Source organism: Agelaius phoeniceus, chromosome 2 (genome assembly GCF_051311805.1).
Source record: "Agelaius phoeniceus isolate bAgePho1 chromosome 2, bAgePho1.hap1, whole genome shotgun sequence".
Taxonomy (NCBI): domain Eukaryota; kingdom Metazoa; phylum Chordata; class Aves; order Passeriformes; family Icteridae; genus Agelaius; species Agelaius phoeniceus.
The window spans coordinates 116,565,512-116,583,160 of record NC_135266.1 but is presented as its reverse complement, the minus strand read 5'-3'; the positions used below and the strand labels follow the sequence as shown (position 1 = coordinate 116,583,160).

The 17,649-nt window shown below is 38.7% G+C and overlaps 1 protein-coding gene across 4 annotated transcripts in view; it reads left to right on the top strand.

Annotated features, from left to right (window-relative positions):
• The window catches only part of FCHSD2 (FCH and double SH3 domains 2), a 120,765-nt gene that overhangs the window by 55,675 nt on the left and 47,441 nt on the right, over positions 1–17,649 (top strand). For all 4 annotated transcript variants that reach the window (XM_054654872.2, XM_054654871.2, XM_077174609.1 and 1 more), the window contains exons 4-8: positions 5,033–5,109; positions 6,208–6,352; positions 9,195–9,328; positions 10,193–10,247; positions 10,645–10,773. In XM_054654872.2, the coding sequence (XP_054510847.1) occupies positions 5,033–5,109; positions 6,208–6,352; positions 9,195–9,328; positions 10,193–10,247; positions 10,645–10,773 (540 nt within the window). The remainder of the gene's footprint in view (positions 1–5,032; positions 5,110–6,207; positions 6,353–9,194; positions 9,329–10,192; positions 10,248–10,644; positions 10,774–17,649) is intronic.

Genomic DNA, 17,649 nt, shown 5'->3' with positions numbered 1-17,649 from the left:
TCTAGGAGAATCTAGTTATTTCAAGTATAAGAAGGAATAATTTTAGATGGTTTAAACAGGAGCTCCTTGTATTTTGAAGAATAAAATCAATCTTCAGCCGTTATCCAACTTTCACGCTTTAAGATGGGGGAATTTTACTCAGATTTCCTCACTGGGTGGCTGGAAAGCTGGGGGATTTTTATTTGCTTGGATTATTGTACTTTCTCAGGGGTTGTAGAGCTAAAAATGGTGAGAAGAGAGTCCCTAAACTTCAGGCTGCCTGAAATACTCTCACTGGATAAATCCTGGATGGTGCAATAAGAACATCATCACAGTCATTTTTAAAGGAGTCATTTAGCAAAAGGCCTTCAAAATAACCTGGAATGTTTCCAAATAGCAACATATCCTTAGTGTAGCAATTTAAAATATGTAATTTAGGAAGTGAAAATAATTTCTCTACATGAATACTGAGCTAGGTTGGTGTAACTGGATTTATTCTGGTTTGTAATCTGCTCAGAATTGGAAATATCTGTGATTAAGTTATGGCCGTGATGCCACATCATGGAGATTACAATTAATTTTTCTTGATGCCTAAAATCCTAAAATTTGGAAGCCAAAGACAGGAGAATTCAGAGAAAAAGCAGTTGGAAGCTTAGTGAAGTATGATTCTATTACTTAAAATCTGTCAGGGTATTCATAATAAGGGAGACTCTTAATAAGCCAGAGGAAGAAACTTCCAAGACTGGTTTTGTGCCAAGTAATACAGAATGTGAATCCCTAGATTAGCTATGGATCCTGGCCTGATGAAAGGTCAAGAATATAATAGGTTAGAGGATATTTTGATGAATAAATCTGAATTGGCTTTAGGTCTAGTCAGCTTGGCTGCAGTGGATTTATCCTCTGATCATTTCCTGTCTTAGCCCTGTGAGTGTTGTCTTTGAAAACTGTGAAACCTTTGGAAAAAAAGGACCAACTTAGTGCCTTTTTTTTTTTTTTAAAGAAGGGCTGGGAGAGGAAAAGTTAAATTATATCTCATTCAGGTTGTTTTGGAGATAATTAAGATGCTGCAAATAAAGCAACGGTTTTAACAAATGAACAAAGTGAATGAGAAGAGCTTTGACGTTTCCTTTGCTAAACCTGATTGCAGGAGTGCCTGAGGTGATACTTAACTGCTGTACATGAATTTTTTAGCTTCCCACTTTGTTTTTCTTTGCTTTCTTGTCATGCTTCAAATATCTGAAAATAAAAAGAGAAATGAAGCTGCTTGGAACAAAACTGTGAGTGAATAAATGAATGAATGAAACTCTCTATTGTTTTGGAGTCATCTGATAGTGGGAAGGAAAATCCCATCTTGAGGAAAGAGAAGCAGCATGGTTAGGGGTGTAGGTTCACCTTAAATAACGAGCCTTTCCTAATGTTTCCAGGGAATTTTGCAATTGATGCTGCAGGCACAGGGGAACCTCTTTTATCTCTCATTTAACCATGTTAAAGGCAATGCAGATCAGCAGTCAGGGCACCTTTTGGGAAGTGCCAGGATGCACTAGAGAAGTCCATCTGCTGCCTGTTGCAGGGATTGTTTTCATTTTCATTTGGCCATGGGACTGCTGCCTAAAACCCTCTGTGAGCTCCCAGCACAAGAATTGTGTCTGACAGAGCTTGTGATGCCAGTGGAGCCACGACACATCCTGCCTGGAATCCCTGCCTGTGTCCCTTCATTCTCATTAAAATATTTAATCTAGCTCTGGTAAATAAAATGTCACTTGAAATAATCACTATCCCAGACTTTAGTACTGACACTGAATGGTTCTGCTGGATTCAAGAACCAGAGTTCTCACCTCACTGGCTGTATTGCATTTTCTGCTCCCTTCTCCCTGTCCAAACGTTTCCAAGAGATTGGCAAGGGTGTAAAATCTCTTCCATTTCTTGGTTTGGATACACCTAATTTCTTCATTTGTGTAGTAGGAATGTTCTTCAAAATCTAGACATTTTGCATTTTGGCTGTGTGGGGGGTTTTTGTCTTTTTTTTTTTTTTTTTAGGAGTCTCTGCGTTTCTGCGTTTGACAATTCCCCTTCATCCTCAGCCAGCCCTCATAGATTGCTTCATTAATTTCACAGAATATTCTGAGCTGGAAGGGACCCACAAGGATCATCAGTGAATGGCCCATACAGTCTTTGTTCTCTAAAAATACGGGTTTGAAAATATCTGATATCAGTCAAAAGGCTGTTTTTACAGTGGCAGGAGAGTCTTGGTGTAGCTGTCAAATTTATTTTGGAAGAGCCAGCAGTACTGAAATAAAACAGAATTTCCACGGTGCCTGTACTCACAATAATGACAAAGTGCAACATTCTCAACACTTTTTTCCCATTTAAAAGTAAAATAAAGCAAAGCTCTTTCGCACATAAGCAATGGATGGGTCTGATAATAAGAATGAATACATAATAAAACTGTGACTTTTTCTAGCTGCTAATGGAGACTGTTAATTTGCAGCTGTTGATTAGTAAAAGTGGCTTCCACACTTCCCATGAAGTCAGTTTAATTGGGAGTAACCTTGCTTTTTCCAGAGAAGAAGCAAAGTAAAGAGAGATACTGAAGCCTCTCTGTTGTGGAGTGTTTGCCTGCCAGAAGAGGACTTAGCAAACAAAATAATGCAAAAAAGAAATAATCATGTCAGAAAGCTGCTGTGATAAAGAGAAGGGATCAAAATGATGCAAGATACTGAAACCACCTAAATGAAAAGCAGTACTGAATTTGACTGCCTGATAATCCCAAAACTCAGTTTTACATCAGCTGTGTCTGTCATGCTTTCTGCTATCAATTATAGGTTTTTTGGGTACCTGCTGTCGCCAGCACCTCTCCATTATTATTATAGATAAAAACCTTACAACTGCTTTGGAAAGTATTGTTAATATGACTCTTAAAAAGTCTTCTAACAATGATCTTTTAATTTGGGTCATCTCCCTCTTTCCTTTTCTAGTGGTGATCCCTTTTGTAAGTATTATAGCAAGTATTTTAATTTTTTTTTCCTTCCCAATACCTGCCACAAATGGCTTTATTAGAAAATATCAATAAGTAGACTTGAGGGGAGGTCTGGTGCTAGGGAGCATCAAGTAGGAGCTGCAGCCCTGGGAAATACAAATCTGAGTGTGTTTGAAATTGTGCTGATTTTTTCCTGGATGCCAGAGCTCCAGGAGTGTTTGGACAATGCTGTCAGGTGGGATTGTTGGACTGTGCAGGGCCAGGAGTTGATTTTGTGATCCTGTGGGTCCCTTCCAGCTCAGGATATTCCATGATTCTTTTATCCTCCCTATTCTCTTCACTTTTTTGAGTGGTTCTGTTGCTAAGCTTGTTCAGTTTGGAAAAAAATGGTTAATCCCGCTGGGTTTATGGTTTATTTGCTGACATCAGTGATAGGATTTCTCTGGGCAAAAATAGCTTTATTTATCCCTCTTGTGACTTTTTTTGCATCTTAATTTTGGCAGAGCTTGTCCTCAGCTGCCAGTGAGCTTTTTTTCCTGTTGGGGAATGTGTGTTCAGCATCTTGAGGCAGATCTCGTAGTGGAGTCTGAAGAATAAATGGTGGAAACATGGAATTAGCACCAGGTGGAGGCATCTCATAAAGCTCCAAATCCCATCACAAATCGCTCTGCCAGGGTTAAAGGAAATGCTGTTTTTCCTTTTATCTGGGATTTTTTAACAGCTACCTAATGGAATTCACATTTTTTTAAAAAAACATGAGGGAGCATGACTTTGCTACTAGTGATCTATTAGCAACATTTAATTTTTCTATGTGAACACATTGATCAAATCATAGCTTGGTAATAAATTTCAACCACTGTGTGGGCTGTAAGACATAAATAAAATCTTGTGCTGTTTGAGCTACTCCTGATACTATTTTCTAGGAGTAATTCAAAGGTTATTGCATCTTAAACATGATATGGAAAGTGTAAATAAATTACACTGGGCAAAGATGTCTCACCCCAGGCTCTTCCTCAGGAATGCTTTTCCAAAATACTCCTGGGGCATTGATTCTTAGCTGGAGAGGGAATTTTCACCCAGATCTCCACTTCTTTCTTGTGTAGACTAACATGCAAAAGCTGGAGGTGTTTCTGTGGTTATGGTTTGGGTTGTAAAGGATCCTCAAGGTCTTCGAGTCCAGCTGTTGTCCAGCCACTAACCCATGTCCCCAAAGTGGGATATGTACTGATATATTGAGGAAAATGGGGATATGTATGGATATATTGAGGAAAATGGGATGTATGTTGATATATTGAGGAAAATGTGATATATATTGATATATTGAGGAAAATGGGATGTATGTTGATATATTGAGGAAAATAGGATATATATTAATAGATAGAGGAAAATGGGATGTATATTGATATATTGAGAAAATTGGGATATATACTGATATATTGAGGAAATTGGCATATATATTGAGGAAAATGGGATATATATGGATATATTGAGGAAAATTGAATATATATGGATATATTGAGGAAAATGGAGGGGTCTGCAGCCAGAGGAGGGGTCGGTGTGGAGCAGCTCCCCTACCCTGTGTGGTTATAAATGAAACCTTGCTGCTTTCTGACCTTGAGTATGAAAATGTTGTTATTGATTTCCTGAGGCCGTGCAAAAAGAAACTCAGGGACTGAAGGGTGCAATTAACATTAATAATTAAAGATGAGCTGCATTTGTCAATCTCTTGTCTGGTGTAATGCTCCGGGTAATGGGCTCCTCCTGGGAGCAGCAGAGCTCCTGCAGCCTTGGATGATCTGAGCTGGGCATGTCAGGGTGGGCTCATAAGTGATGATCCAGATGTTTCCTGGATTCTGGGAGCCCCCTGTCCTGATCCAGAGAAATACAAACTGGGGTTCTCACAGCTGGCACAAGTTCAGCCCTTTCCCTTCCAACATTCCCAGCTCTGAGTGTGGGAATTTGTACATTTGCTGAGCTGGAGATTGCTTCTTTGGGTTTTCATTTGTCTGATGTAAGAGCAGAAATGATATTTTAATTACCTTTTTTTTTTAACTATTTTCCCCCCTTTTTTAACAGAGCATTCAGAAGCTGGCTAGCCAATACTTAAAGAAGGACTGGCTTGGAATAAGAGCTGAGGAACGAAGTGATTATAGGTAATTTACCAGTTGGATATCTCAAAATTACTGTATTTATCATTTCAATTTGTGTCATTATTTTACTTAACAATGAATCACTGCTTTTCTGTAGCTAATTTTTCTTTTTCCTTTGTAGTAGAGCATTGCCAGTTAAAAGAGAAGCTTTGTTTTCCTGAGATTAGTCTTAAATAGATGTTTATGACTTGAATATTTAGGAAGATGGGAGAAACAAAACAGCTTGACAGGACCACAACTGTAATTTGCATATGTTTGGGTATTAATGCCTGTATCTGAATATAGATTTTTGTAGATAACTTTAAGGCTAGAGGGATAAGTGTGTGGATTGTTTCACAGGGAAAGAGAGGAAGAGATCTCATTTTATGAGGCTGTTCTTTGTGAAGATCACATCTGACAGCAGGGAGGATGCAAAGCAGGAGACGGTTGTTTACAAAACTTTATTTCATTAACATGAAAGGTGGATAAAACATGAAACCAGAAATAACTCAGTTGCTGAAAGCCTTTGAACAGCAGCACCTCTTAAATATTTGTAATAAGCGTTCAGATGTTTTGTTTTAATGTCTTCTTTGTATTTCCACAAGTTTATTTCAAGCAGGAAGAAATTGACAGATTTGTGTTTGGGACTTTCAGCACCCTCACGTTGCTTGTGTGTTTAGAAAGAAATAAACTGAATTATCAGTCTCAAGTGTACATAAAACACTCCCATAACACCTGTGAGATCCCACAGTGCCAGAGATCTTCTCCAAACCCCTCCCTACCCATCCCCAAGTGCTGAATCCAAAATGTTTGGTAGCAAATTGAATCACAAGAGAGGAACAGGTGGGAAAATCTTTATTTTTGGTATAACTTCCATTAAAGGTTTTGTTAAAAGTGGAGATATTTGCTGGTTCAGCCTAAAGGATTGTGCTTTAGATTTAGTTTTAAAAGCAGTTCTTGGAAAAATGTGTGCTGCTGTCACATAAACCAGCCCAGGAGCTGGACTCTGATTCTTGTGGAAGATCCTTCCAGTTCAGGAGATTCTATAAATCCACATTTTTAGTGGAACATCTGACCTCCCTTTCTTCCTTCCCACACCCTCTCTGTGTTTCATTATTTTAGGAGCATGTACTCAGTTTGGAAATCACTCTTAGAAGGCACCATGCAGGTGGCCCAGTCCCGACTCAACATCTGTGAGAACTATAAAAACTTAATTTCTGAACCAGCCAGGAGTGTCCGGTGCTTTAAGGAGCAGCAGCTGAAGAAGGTACTCGTGCATTAAGAAATCCTCTAAACTATTGTCATTTTTATTGAGGAAAAAGATGCTTTTTGAAATCTTTTATTGTGGCACTTCTAAAATATGTAAGTACTCTTCATCTTACAGATGTAAGATTCATCTTCTAGTACTCTTCATCTTATGCAGCTTGTTGGAGAGAGATCAAAATTCTGAGCTGTTATCTCAAATTATAACTGCTTGGAAATGAGTCTCCTAAAAATATTATATCAGTTGGTCAAATGTATCTCAGCAAATCTCACACTGTGCTGTAGAAATTGCATTGCATTGGGTTTACTGAGACAATTGCAAGTGGTTTTTCTTAGAAGAAGTTCAAATTTTAAGAAAAGACTCCTCTGAAACATGGAGGAATGGCTTGAGCAATCTCCAGGGTGGAGAGTGGAGACTGTCCAGCCACCTCCTGGAACACTATCACAAGTAAGTGCTCCAAAAGCTGCTTTAATTATCTCTTTAATTATCTGTAGTTGTCCCTGCAGAGAAAATAGTGTAGTTCCAGTGAGCTGGATATTAATTTAATTGCTTGTTGCATTTGAAAATCATTTATGAGGGTGGGCAGGGCCTGGCACAGGGTGCCCAGAGCAGCTGTGGCTGTTCCATCCCTGGAAGTGTCCAATGCCAGGCGGGATGGGGCTTGGAGCAGCCTGGAACAGTGGAAGATGTCCTATTAATTAAAAAAGAAAAAAACCCAAACAACAGACATTTTATCTGTCCTTGTTACAAAGTGACAACAAAGACCCAGAACGTACCTAGTTCTGTGTTCTAGAGGAGTGTTTTGTAAAATACTTGGTTACAAATTTAAATAGATGTTCCTGTAATGTGAGCTCTCAGTTTCTGAACAAATTATTCTACTCCTAGAAACATGTGCAATTTCTGTTTTATGAGGGAAAAATTAACTTTATTAATGCTGTTTTATTGTCCTGTGGAATTTTATTTTCATGTGAGGCTTTCAAAACAACGCTGTGGCAATTGTATGGCGTTCTTACTGGTAAATAATTGTACTTTATTCTTCTGCAAGTGGCGATAATTCAGTGTTCATGAGTCAGCAGCAGAAGTGGGATCTTTACATTCTTAAAAGTCATAGAAGTTCCTTTATTCCTGCACTTCTGAATCAGCAGAACAAGTTATTACAATTATCAGGCCAGTATTCTGGTTCAGAGTATTCTAACAGTGATATGCTTTTCCTACAACATGGAATTATCATCCACTTGGCAGGATTAATTTTCCTACACAACCAGTTTATTGTTTTACACAGTGCAGCCTCTCACCCTTCCCTTTGAATTCCCAAACAGATAAATAATGGATAGAGAAATAATTGTTCTGACCTCCATTCAGACAAAAGCTTATCAAAATTAAAATTCAGTCAGCAAAATACTTGTAAGGTTACATGGGAATACCCATCTAAAGTGGCATCCAGTCTAATGATAATTTTTTTATCCTACAGGGATGCAAACCAAGATTATTTAACTCTTCTCAAATGATCTTTTTAACAACTGGGGTTATTTGATATTTTAATTTTTTGATGGTGGCAGGAGATTTTAGGGATCAAAATCCCCACTGATGTTGCAAAACCCTGGTTCTTTTCACTGGCTTTTAGCTCTTTGTCAGCCATCCTTTACATACAGATTATTTTACCTTTCATTTTTCACTGATGCACACAGAGGTCTCCAAAAATCCAAATTCTGCCTTCCACCACTCCCCAAACCAGCCTATAAGGAATGCACCCTCTGGAGCCATTGCTTTATTGGTCTGCACACATCAAACAGTGCCTTTAGTGGGAATTTTTTGTAGCAATTTGACAGCTTCAGGGAGAGCAGGATTGTGTGGTGAGAAGACCAGCAGTTCCTGTTGGCTGCCAGTTTGTTTTTTCCAGGTGGCTGGGTGTTATTTTTTAGCACTGGAACAGGGGGAAGTCAGTGTTAGGTTGTTGGATCCCAGCACCCCATCAGTCCTGCACTGCTCCCAAAGGAGGTTACATTAATTATGCATTAATAATTAGTGTAATGAAGGAGCTGAGGTGTTTTGCAGGGGTGTTCAGCACCTGGAATGAGGGCAGCCAGGGGGGTGATGATGATATGAAAAGAGCTTGGACTTTTGGAGTGATATTTGAAGGACTCAAAGGTTTGAACTCACCCTTGGGTGCTGCTGGAGCCTTCACTGACCACATCCAGCCTGTGATGTCGGTAATTAAATAGAAATCCACTGGACTATCAATCTCCTGCATGCTTAATCCAGTTTGGGTAAAAGAAAATCTTTAGTAATCTCTTCTAAAGAGAGTTTTAATTCTAGACACTGATGATTCACATTGGATTTCTTACCTAGATCCTGCTGAGCACACATTCTTTCCCACTTTGTTGGGGTTTTTCTTAAGCTGGCAGGGTGTCTGAAGAATTGCTGAATATAATGATTTTTCTTCCTGTTGTATTGTGTTTTGTGTGGCAGCTTTTGCCTCATATTTTAAATTTTAAAGAAGGAAAAGATTAATCATTTTTTTGGTATCACTTCCAGTAGATTGCCTTTGGATTTTTCCCGGTTGTATTCTGATAGCTTCAACTAATTACTGCATCTAAAGCTTTCAGAACTTTTCTGTTTAATTTGTGGGTTATCTTAACACTTTAAACAGCAGCAGAAAGAATGGAAGAGAGAAGGTTTTGTGTTCTGATCAGTTTTAAAAGACCTGCATGAATAATTGACTAGGAGTGACTTGAAGCCTGCATCCTTCCCTATAAAATACCATAAAAAGCAGCAAAACGATGATGATAATATTATTTGGATGCAAAAAGAAGTAATATTTTCTTCCCTGAATGCTTTTTTTCAGTGTGTGGACCAGCTGACAAGGATCCAAGCTGAACTACAGGAGACAGTCAAAGATTTAGCTAAAGGCAAAAAGAAATATTTTGAGACTGAACAGATGGCTCAGGCGGTGCGGGAGAAAGCTGATATTGAGGCCAAGTATGTTTTTCTAATGGCATATGCAGGAATAATTGCAGCCCCAAAAAGCACATTTCTATTAGGTTTTGCACTTGATATTTGGCTTTCAATGAGATTCTGCCAGGTTTTCTTTGCATTTTGCTCCCATATATTTTTGTAGCTATTTCAAGCAGCCCTGAGAGGAAATTCGAACTTGTTTGTGTTGGTTTGTTTAGAAAGGAAGTTCAAGTAACAGCTTTAATTTGGCATTTTCTATGGAACTGGCACTTTTTTGATATTAAAGCCTCCTGACTTCCTTTTCTGTCCACATATCTCAAATTTTGGATCAGTCCATTTAGAGAAGGAGAGGCAGCAGGACACTGTTTTTCATTTGTTGAGATAAATTTTGGGGGCTTTAGCTTTTTTCTGTTCCTTGACATCCTAAAGAGGGTGATTTCCTTCCTTCCAGGAAAAACCAGTAACATGTGTTTTGGGTTTGGAGTCTGGCCTGTCTTGTGGGAGTTCACCACACCCCTTTTGCTTTTTTTTCCTTTAATTTTTATTTTTAGAAGTTATTCAGAATTGCTCTCAGGGAATGAAATGATGGTTTCCTCAGAGATCTTTTCTGTCTTTCTGAGGGATGATGAAAAGAACTTTATTCAAATTTCCTATAATACCTGAAGAAAGTAAACAATCATACATAAACAAACAAAACCAGCCAAAATTTGAGCTTGGGGGTTTTGGAGCAGATTTATCCTGCAGTTTTATTCAGATTAAAGTAGCTATTGACTTGAGTTTGTTTTCTTATTTATTTTTTAAACCGCCACTGTTCAGACAGCAAAAAAATACTTTTGTAGAAATGATGTAAGGCAATCATTCAATTTCTTCTGCTCATTTTTGTTCCAGGTCCAAACTTAGTCTTTTTCAGTCAAGAATAAGCTTGCAGAAGGCAAGTGTGAAGGTGAGTATAAAACTTGGATTTTGCTGCTCATCTCATGAGGTGAATGCCCCAAATTGTCTGGAATGTAGAGATGAGGGACAGCATGGAAGGGAAATTGGTGGGACAAAGGATGAGCTAAGAGCATTCTCTGGGCAGAGTATAGAATTATATATGGAATATATGCGATGAATTATTTATCTAATTAGAGTTAAAACTGTTCTTTGAAGACCACACGTGAAATTCTGATTGCAGGAGAGAAAAATCCATCAGGAATCCCCTCATCATTAGGAAGACTTAAAAGCTAGAAATGCCCTAAAGTTTTCACTGTATTAACACAATATACACACAATTAATTTGCTCCTGCTGAATGCTTGGTCGTTGAGGTTCCCTTTGTGAGCTGTGTTTCCACTTGTTGCAGTTAAAAGCCCGACGATCCGAGTGCAATTCCAAGGCTATTCACGCCAGGAATGATTATCTCCTCACTTTAGCAGCTGCCAATGCCCACCAGGATCGCTACTATCAAACTGACCTGGTGAACATCATGAAGGTAAGGAAGCTGATTTCTGCCTGCCACAGGCTGTTGGAATCCCAAATGCAGGGAATTCTCAAAACTTTGGGCCTGTAAGCCAAGAATTAAACACGGGGTTTGATCTGAGACCTTGGGAAAGGCTTCCAAGCTTAGAGAGAATGTGGATTTGTAGTTGAAAGCAGAGCTAAGTAAAGGAAAGTTTAAAGTTTTAGAATTTAAGATATAGAAAAAATAAAAGTAGTTCAAGATACAGAAAAAAGTAAAAGTTTAGAGTTTAAGATGTAGAAAAAACAAAAGAGGTAAACAAGGAGTTTAGAATGCAGCACTGTAGGTTTCTGTGTCATAACATGATTAGCTAATAAAGTTTGCACTGCAGCATGGGTCCATAAGATAAAATATTTAAGGATTGAGTCAAACACATAAATATCCTTGTTGGCAGTGTTTTATTAATCAATAACTCCTTAAAAAGTCTTGTAACTGAGGGTCTTGTTACCTTCTGAGCCATGCAGTGGAGATGTGAGCTGAACTCACCCTTCCTGCCTATGTAGAAGATAAGAAAATAAACCCCATCATCAAAAACAACTCAGAGGTCCTGTCTGGAATTCCTTTCAAAATTCCCCACAAGTGAATTATCACAACTGGGAACTGGGTAAATCAGGAAAGTCCAAAGTCCTGGATTGGCTCTTTCACTGAGCTGCCACAAGTGAGAGGGAAGGTAGAGCCTGCAGTGGTGTCTGAAAAATTTGGAACCAGCTTTCAGACCCCAAAACTGAGCAATCACTTCATTTTTTAATTCACTGCCTTTCTGAACTCAAAAACTCAGTTGGATAAAGGACCAAAAAAAAAAAAACCTGATTGAAAAACTCCCTTGGATAAAGGAGTCGGGTTTGTCAAACTAAGCCCTATATTTTCCTCTTGTAAGGAAACTGGAGATTTTTTTACTTCTTTAGTACCATATCCCATAATCCTTTTTGTTTTGTGTCTGATCAGAACACTTCTTTATGGTGTGATTAATGAGCTAGAGTTATTAAATATCTTGGTTTCCCAACTGGGGGTTTTTGGGAACAGCAGTCTACATTCTTGTTCCCACCTGTGGCACTTTGCCAGGTCAAGGCAGGAGTAGCTCCTTGAACTCAGAGGAAATGACACACTTTAAAAAGTTCAAATCTGATTGCTCACTGTTGTTTTTTCTTAAATATCACCCTAGAATTAATTAAATGTACACTATTCCTGTGTCTTTGAATTTGAGAGTTACAGATAAATTGTAAAATCATCTCCTTCACACTTTATCTGCTTGCATTTCACATGTTGACATTTTCAAACTTTACTTGAAATTGCTCTTTACAAATTATTTCTATGCAGGGTGACTTAGAAGTCTGTCATTTGCATTTTGAATTGCTTCATTGGAGAAATGGCATAGAATTATAACAAATCCCTATATTATCAGTATACCTTTGCATTTTGGGGGGGAAAATATTGATATGAAAAGCAGGTAAGTGAGGTAAAAAATTAAAGCACCAAAGGAATTCTCCTGCTTTTCCCTCTGTGTGTGCTTTTCTAGTAAAATGTGAATATTTGTGCTGACTAAATGTTTGCTACATGGAAATGCTTGTAAAGAATTTCCATGTGCTGGTGCAGATAAAATTATTAATTGATGCTTACATAAGATAATTCCATACTTACATGCATGGTTGGCTGTCATCACTTAATGCTCTTACTTGGGAGCAATTCCAGAAGGGAATTGAATAGGTTCACAAAAAAAACAAACAAAAAGGGTGCTTGAAATCATTTTTAAAAATGAGCAAATAGCCTTGGTAATTTTTTTTCCAGCCTTTCTCAAGCTGAACCTTTTTATTTTTCATACAGAAAAAGCCTTACAACTTATTCTTTTATATAAATAATTGTGGTTTACTGAAAGCTTAAGTGCTTTCATCCAGCCAAAATTACTGTGGAAGGAAAGGACAACACTCAGGGTTTATTTTTCTGCATCTCTCAGATATTTATAGCAGTTGAATCTCTTTGTCTGGTAAACAAAAGTGTGTTTTTAATGAAGAGCTGTAAATTCAGGTCTCTTGCACTGTTGGCCATGAGCAAAACTCCCTGGGAACACACCCAGGTGTCCTGGGAATGGGGTCATTCTCTGGAGCAAGGCAGAGGTCCCAAAATTGGAGTGGCTACTGGAGATTTTAGGGGAGAGAGAGGGAAAATCTTCAGGAAAATCAAGGATAATGCATCCAATTTGTTCATCCAGAAGCTCTAATGTAAATTGAAGGATGAAACTGCTTAAATATATAAATAAATACAATAGGAACAGCAGCTTGTAATCTGGAGTGGGATTTGCTGGCAGAGTCCTGGTTTCTCCTTCTGAAATTCTTGAGGGAACTACACTGTATAAAGTACAGAAAAAAAAGATTATTTTATTTAGCAGAATGATTTAACACAAATCGAGAAGGAGCTGGAGAGAGAGGTGACCAATTGAAGGTGAAAAATCATTCAGTGTAAGCAAATGTACAATGGCTGAGAAATGGAGCAAGATCTTGCCAATTTTGGTTCACCAGGCAGAAAAAAACACATGAAATGAATGTTTAGAAGAGAAATGCAGTAACTTGGGGAAAAAAAAATGCTGCCTACAGAATAAAGAACTCTGAATAGCCATTACCATTTTTGAAAGAGATGCAGGAACTGGAAAATGGAGTGAAGGATAAAGGAATGGAGACACCTGTGCAATGTTATTAATCTCTAGGTGACATCCCTGGGAAGGGAGGATTTTGGGAGGGAGTTTCACCCTTCCAGCACAGTTTTTGTTTCAGTAGGTGTGACCCAGTATATTTTACATGCTATAAGCAGTTGTAGTGTCTAAACTAAACATCTTTGCTACTGTGTTGTGATTAATATTCAGAAAATGTGCTTTTTATCAATATTAGTAAGCCCTTAGGTATTCCTGTAGTGCCACGTGCTGTCTGTGAATGTTTCCCCATTTAGCTGCCCTTGAGCTGATCTTTGAACTGCTCAGGGCTCTCCACATTTCTAAATCACATCAAGTATCTCCTCAAACTCTTCAGATTTTGGAGGCAGTGCCTGGTTTTTCTTAGTTGTTACCCAAAAATGATAAAATCTTTAGAGCTAGAAAAAAACACATGAAAACTGTTCAGCTGATACTTGGCTGTATTAGTGTATATAACATTTACAAATGTGTCAGAGGCTGTTTCTGTTTGCATCCACCATAAACAGTTTCTCCATGGGTTTTGGGTTCTTGTTTCCAGAATTAGGATGGAGCTGTGTGGATTCTGTTGCCTCTGGCTCACTGGAAGCCAGGGCTGGCTTGGCTGGAGCACATCCAGTCCCTGGCCTGTTATCTTGGAGATACCAATTATTATCACTGTGTTAGTTGAAAGGATTGAAGGGACCACAGTTGGGCTAAAACTGATTTATTACTCATTGATTTATTATTTCAAAAATAAACATCAGCCTCAAAGGCTGTGAGATTTTAAAGAATAAGCAGTCAGCCATAGCTTAAAGTAGGGACAGGTTTCTTCATTACAAGGCAATATATAACATTCAAATCCAATAGAAAATTGCCACAAAGTTGATTTTGTTTTTCTAACCTATCACCTTTACTTAATTGTGCTGCACTGTGGATACTTTTATCCAATGGGCTACTACATATGATTCTCTTACAACATTTAAACTCTTAGCTTACTCTATACATTACTTACTTCAGTAAGTAAATACTTACTAAATATTAGTAATTATAAAATACTTTACCTATTTAGTAATTACTTTAGTGTAGTAATTACATGACTACATTACAAAACCCTTCACCATCTTACTCAATGCAGTCTCTTATTTACCTAAGATAAATTCTTACTTACAGCTATAGAAACATAAGTTTATAATTCGTCTGCTTAATGTCTGTGTACTTTTATTTTTACATCTATCCAAGCTTCTTGCAAGGCTGCAAATGAAACCTTTCAGTGTCTGTGGAAGTTTTTACCTTTCCATTTCCTACACTGGCCATGATGTGCATCCAGCTGCTGCCTTTGGGTTGTAGCTGTGGCACTGCACTCTCAAACCATCCCTGTGCACCATCAGCATGTGCAGACAGTGCTCACTGCCCTGGCAAACATGAGATTTTCCTCTCAGCTCTGACATGGCTGCATTGATAAATAGTGAATGAAAAGCTCAGCTGATGGGGCTGCCTCTTCCCATCTGTTTTCTCCTTATATTAAATTACCTTTTATTTCAGTAGGCTAAAAGGTGTCTTACTTGGCATAAAATAGAATCATGGAGTGTTTATTGTTGGATGTGGACATCAAGGGTTGGTCCTGGCATCCTATGTGAGCTGAGGTGAGCAGAGACAGGTGGAGTTCCTGCACAGCCAGCCTGGAGAATGGATCTTCAGTGCTTTGGAACAGTAAAATCCAATAAAAGGCTGTGTTGGTGTTGGAGAAAGGAGGGGTAGGGATATTTTTCAGCTTCAGTGTGGGTTTGTCCCTGCAGGAGGGATTTCCAGCCTGTTGGGAAAGAGTGATGTGTGCTGGGCTGAGGCACCTTGGGCTGCTCCCAAGAGGAAGCTGCTGCTGGGTTTGTTCTTGTGTCTGGCTCTGGAATGCTGCTGTGGTGCTGTCCTGTGACAAATGAATCACAAATCCACCTTGTGGCCTTGTTTTCTTTTCTGTGACAGGCAGCAAAAGGGGTTTTTTCATACCAGGGTTCCTGGTGCACACAGCTCCTGCTTGTTTTCAGTGGTTCAGAGTATGTTACTTTATTTTGCAACATTTTTTTGTAGAGAAGAAAATTTGCTTGCTCTGCTGTGTTTGTAACTGTGAAAGCCATCACAGACTAAACAGTGATGCTTGGAAAGAAAATACAAATTGCTTCCAGCTTTTTCAGTAGGATGAAGAATTGTTCCTACTGTGCCTTCCTAGTTTTCCAATTACAGCACTTAATAAGGAGCAAAGCCATTCTAGGTCTCTCTTCAGAAAAGATTTGAATCCTTTTGCCTTGCTTTTTATCTGTCCTTTTTGTCCATTTCAATCTCTGCAGTGAAATTAAAACCCCTCAAAGCACTGACTAAATAAAGCCTGGTAATGTTTTATTCTTTGCCAATTTCCTGACAAGCTGCTTAGGAAGAGTTGCCATCACCTGAATGTGAAAGTACAGTCCACAAACCTTTTAAAAATAAGTTGTCTGCCTGGTGCTTAGATTTTTACTTTAAACTGAGGTCAGAAGGAAATCTAAGATGATTTTGAAGTCAAATCAGGACTGTTTTGTTATTCATCCTTTTAGAAACTTTATCATTTTTAATGCTGTGCTCATAATTCTGTAAGTTCCCGTCATGAACCACCTCAAGGAATGACTTTACACAGCAACTTGCTATGAGGAAATGTTGACATGAAAAAAGAAAAGCAGGTGTGCTGGACACTTTAAACAGTTCTGAGATTATTTAAATAGAGAAAAAAAGAGGGAACAAAAACTTCCATTGCAAAATCACAGAGTGGTTTGGGTTGGAAGGGACCTTAAAGACCATCCAGTTCCAACACCTTCCACTATCCCAGGCTGCTCCAACCTGGCCTGGAGCAATTCCAGGGATGCAGGGGCAGCCACAGCTTCTCTGGGCACCCTGTGCCGGGGCTGAGGAACAGCTTACAGGTGGTGTTGCATTTTTTATGAGCACAGAAAAATTCTGGAGAAGGTAGCAAGGAGTAGCAGCAGGTATTTCTAAACTAAGCTCTTTTAAAAGGAAATATTTCATGTCATTGCTCGTGTGGGCTTTGGTGTTTGAGGGAGAACAGTGTCAAAAGCTGGTGCTTTGTCTTTGTGGTTTCAGTGGTTTCTTTTATCCTGTTGTAATTATCAGGCTGCTTTTCTGGTTTTTTCTGTACTTTCCAGTTTGCTTGACACAAGGAAGTGGAGTTGTGTAATTTGGCTCCTGTTCTTGATCAGAGTTCTTGTGATGATTTGGCAGGTTTGAATAAAAACTTGGTTACATCATTTTCCTGCAACAGTCCTTTGCTCAGGTGTGGGTGACAGTAACAACACAAGTTACAGCAGAGCTTTGTTAATTTGAGATGTTGATTTATAAAATTACAGGTGAAGTGTGGCTTTTCCACACCCTTGCCTGTTTTTAAGGACTCTGATAGAGGAAGAGATCTGGCTGACTTCCAAGGAATGAGCACCCTGGTGTACTTGACCCTGCTCTGAGGGCAGAGGTTGAACCAATATCTCCCTTTTAAACCTGAATTTATAATTATAATAAAACTCTATCATTCCTTAAAAGAGCATTTTTTGCTAAGGAGGTTCTCCTTGGGATTTAACCACCTGCTTTCTGGTTTCGGGGTTTTTTTCTGCAATTAAGTGGAGTAACTGCATGAGTTCCAGCAGTGCTGGAACCTTCATGTTCTGGTGAGCCCTGGTTTTTATTTGTTGGAATGGTTGGGAGTTTTTGTGAAGCTGTGTTGACTTCTCTGTTTGCAGCATAGTCATCCATCACTTTTCCCATGCACTTTCAATGATCATTTAAAACAAATGGAACTGCAGGCTCCAAACATGACTTGCACAAATGAGATTCAGCTGGAGCTGGCAGTATTTATAAAAATGACCCCAAATTGAGGACTTGGTGGCTTCCAGTTAATAATTTGCTTTATGCCCTGAAATTAATAAGATGTGTGTGGCAAAGGGTTCTTTCCCCTGGTGGCTCTGTCTGAATTGAAAAATAAGTTGACACAGTAGCTGAAAGTCTTCAATTGGCTCAGGAATGTTATCCCAGCACTGCTGTGTCCTGTAGAAATAAAAGGGTACCATTTGCATCAGCACATATTTCTGTAGCCTCTGGAACAAGCAGAACCAATATTATCACTGTAAGAAATCAATTTACGTCCACAGTATTGTTTC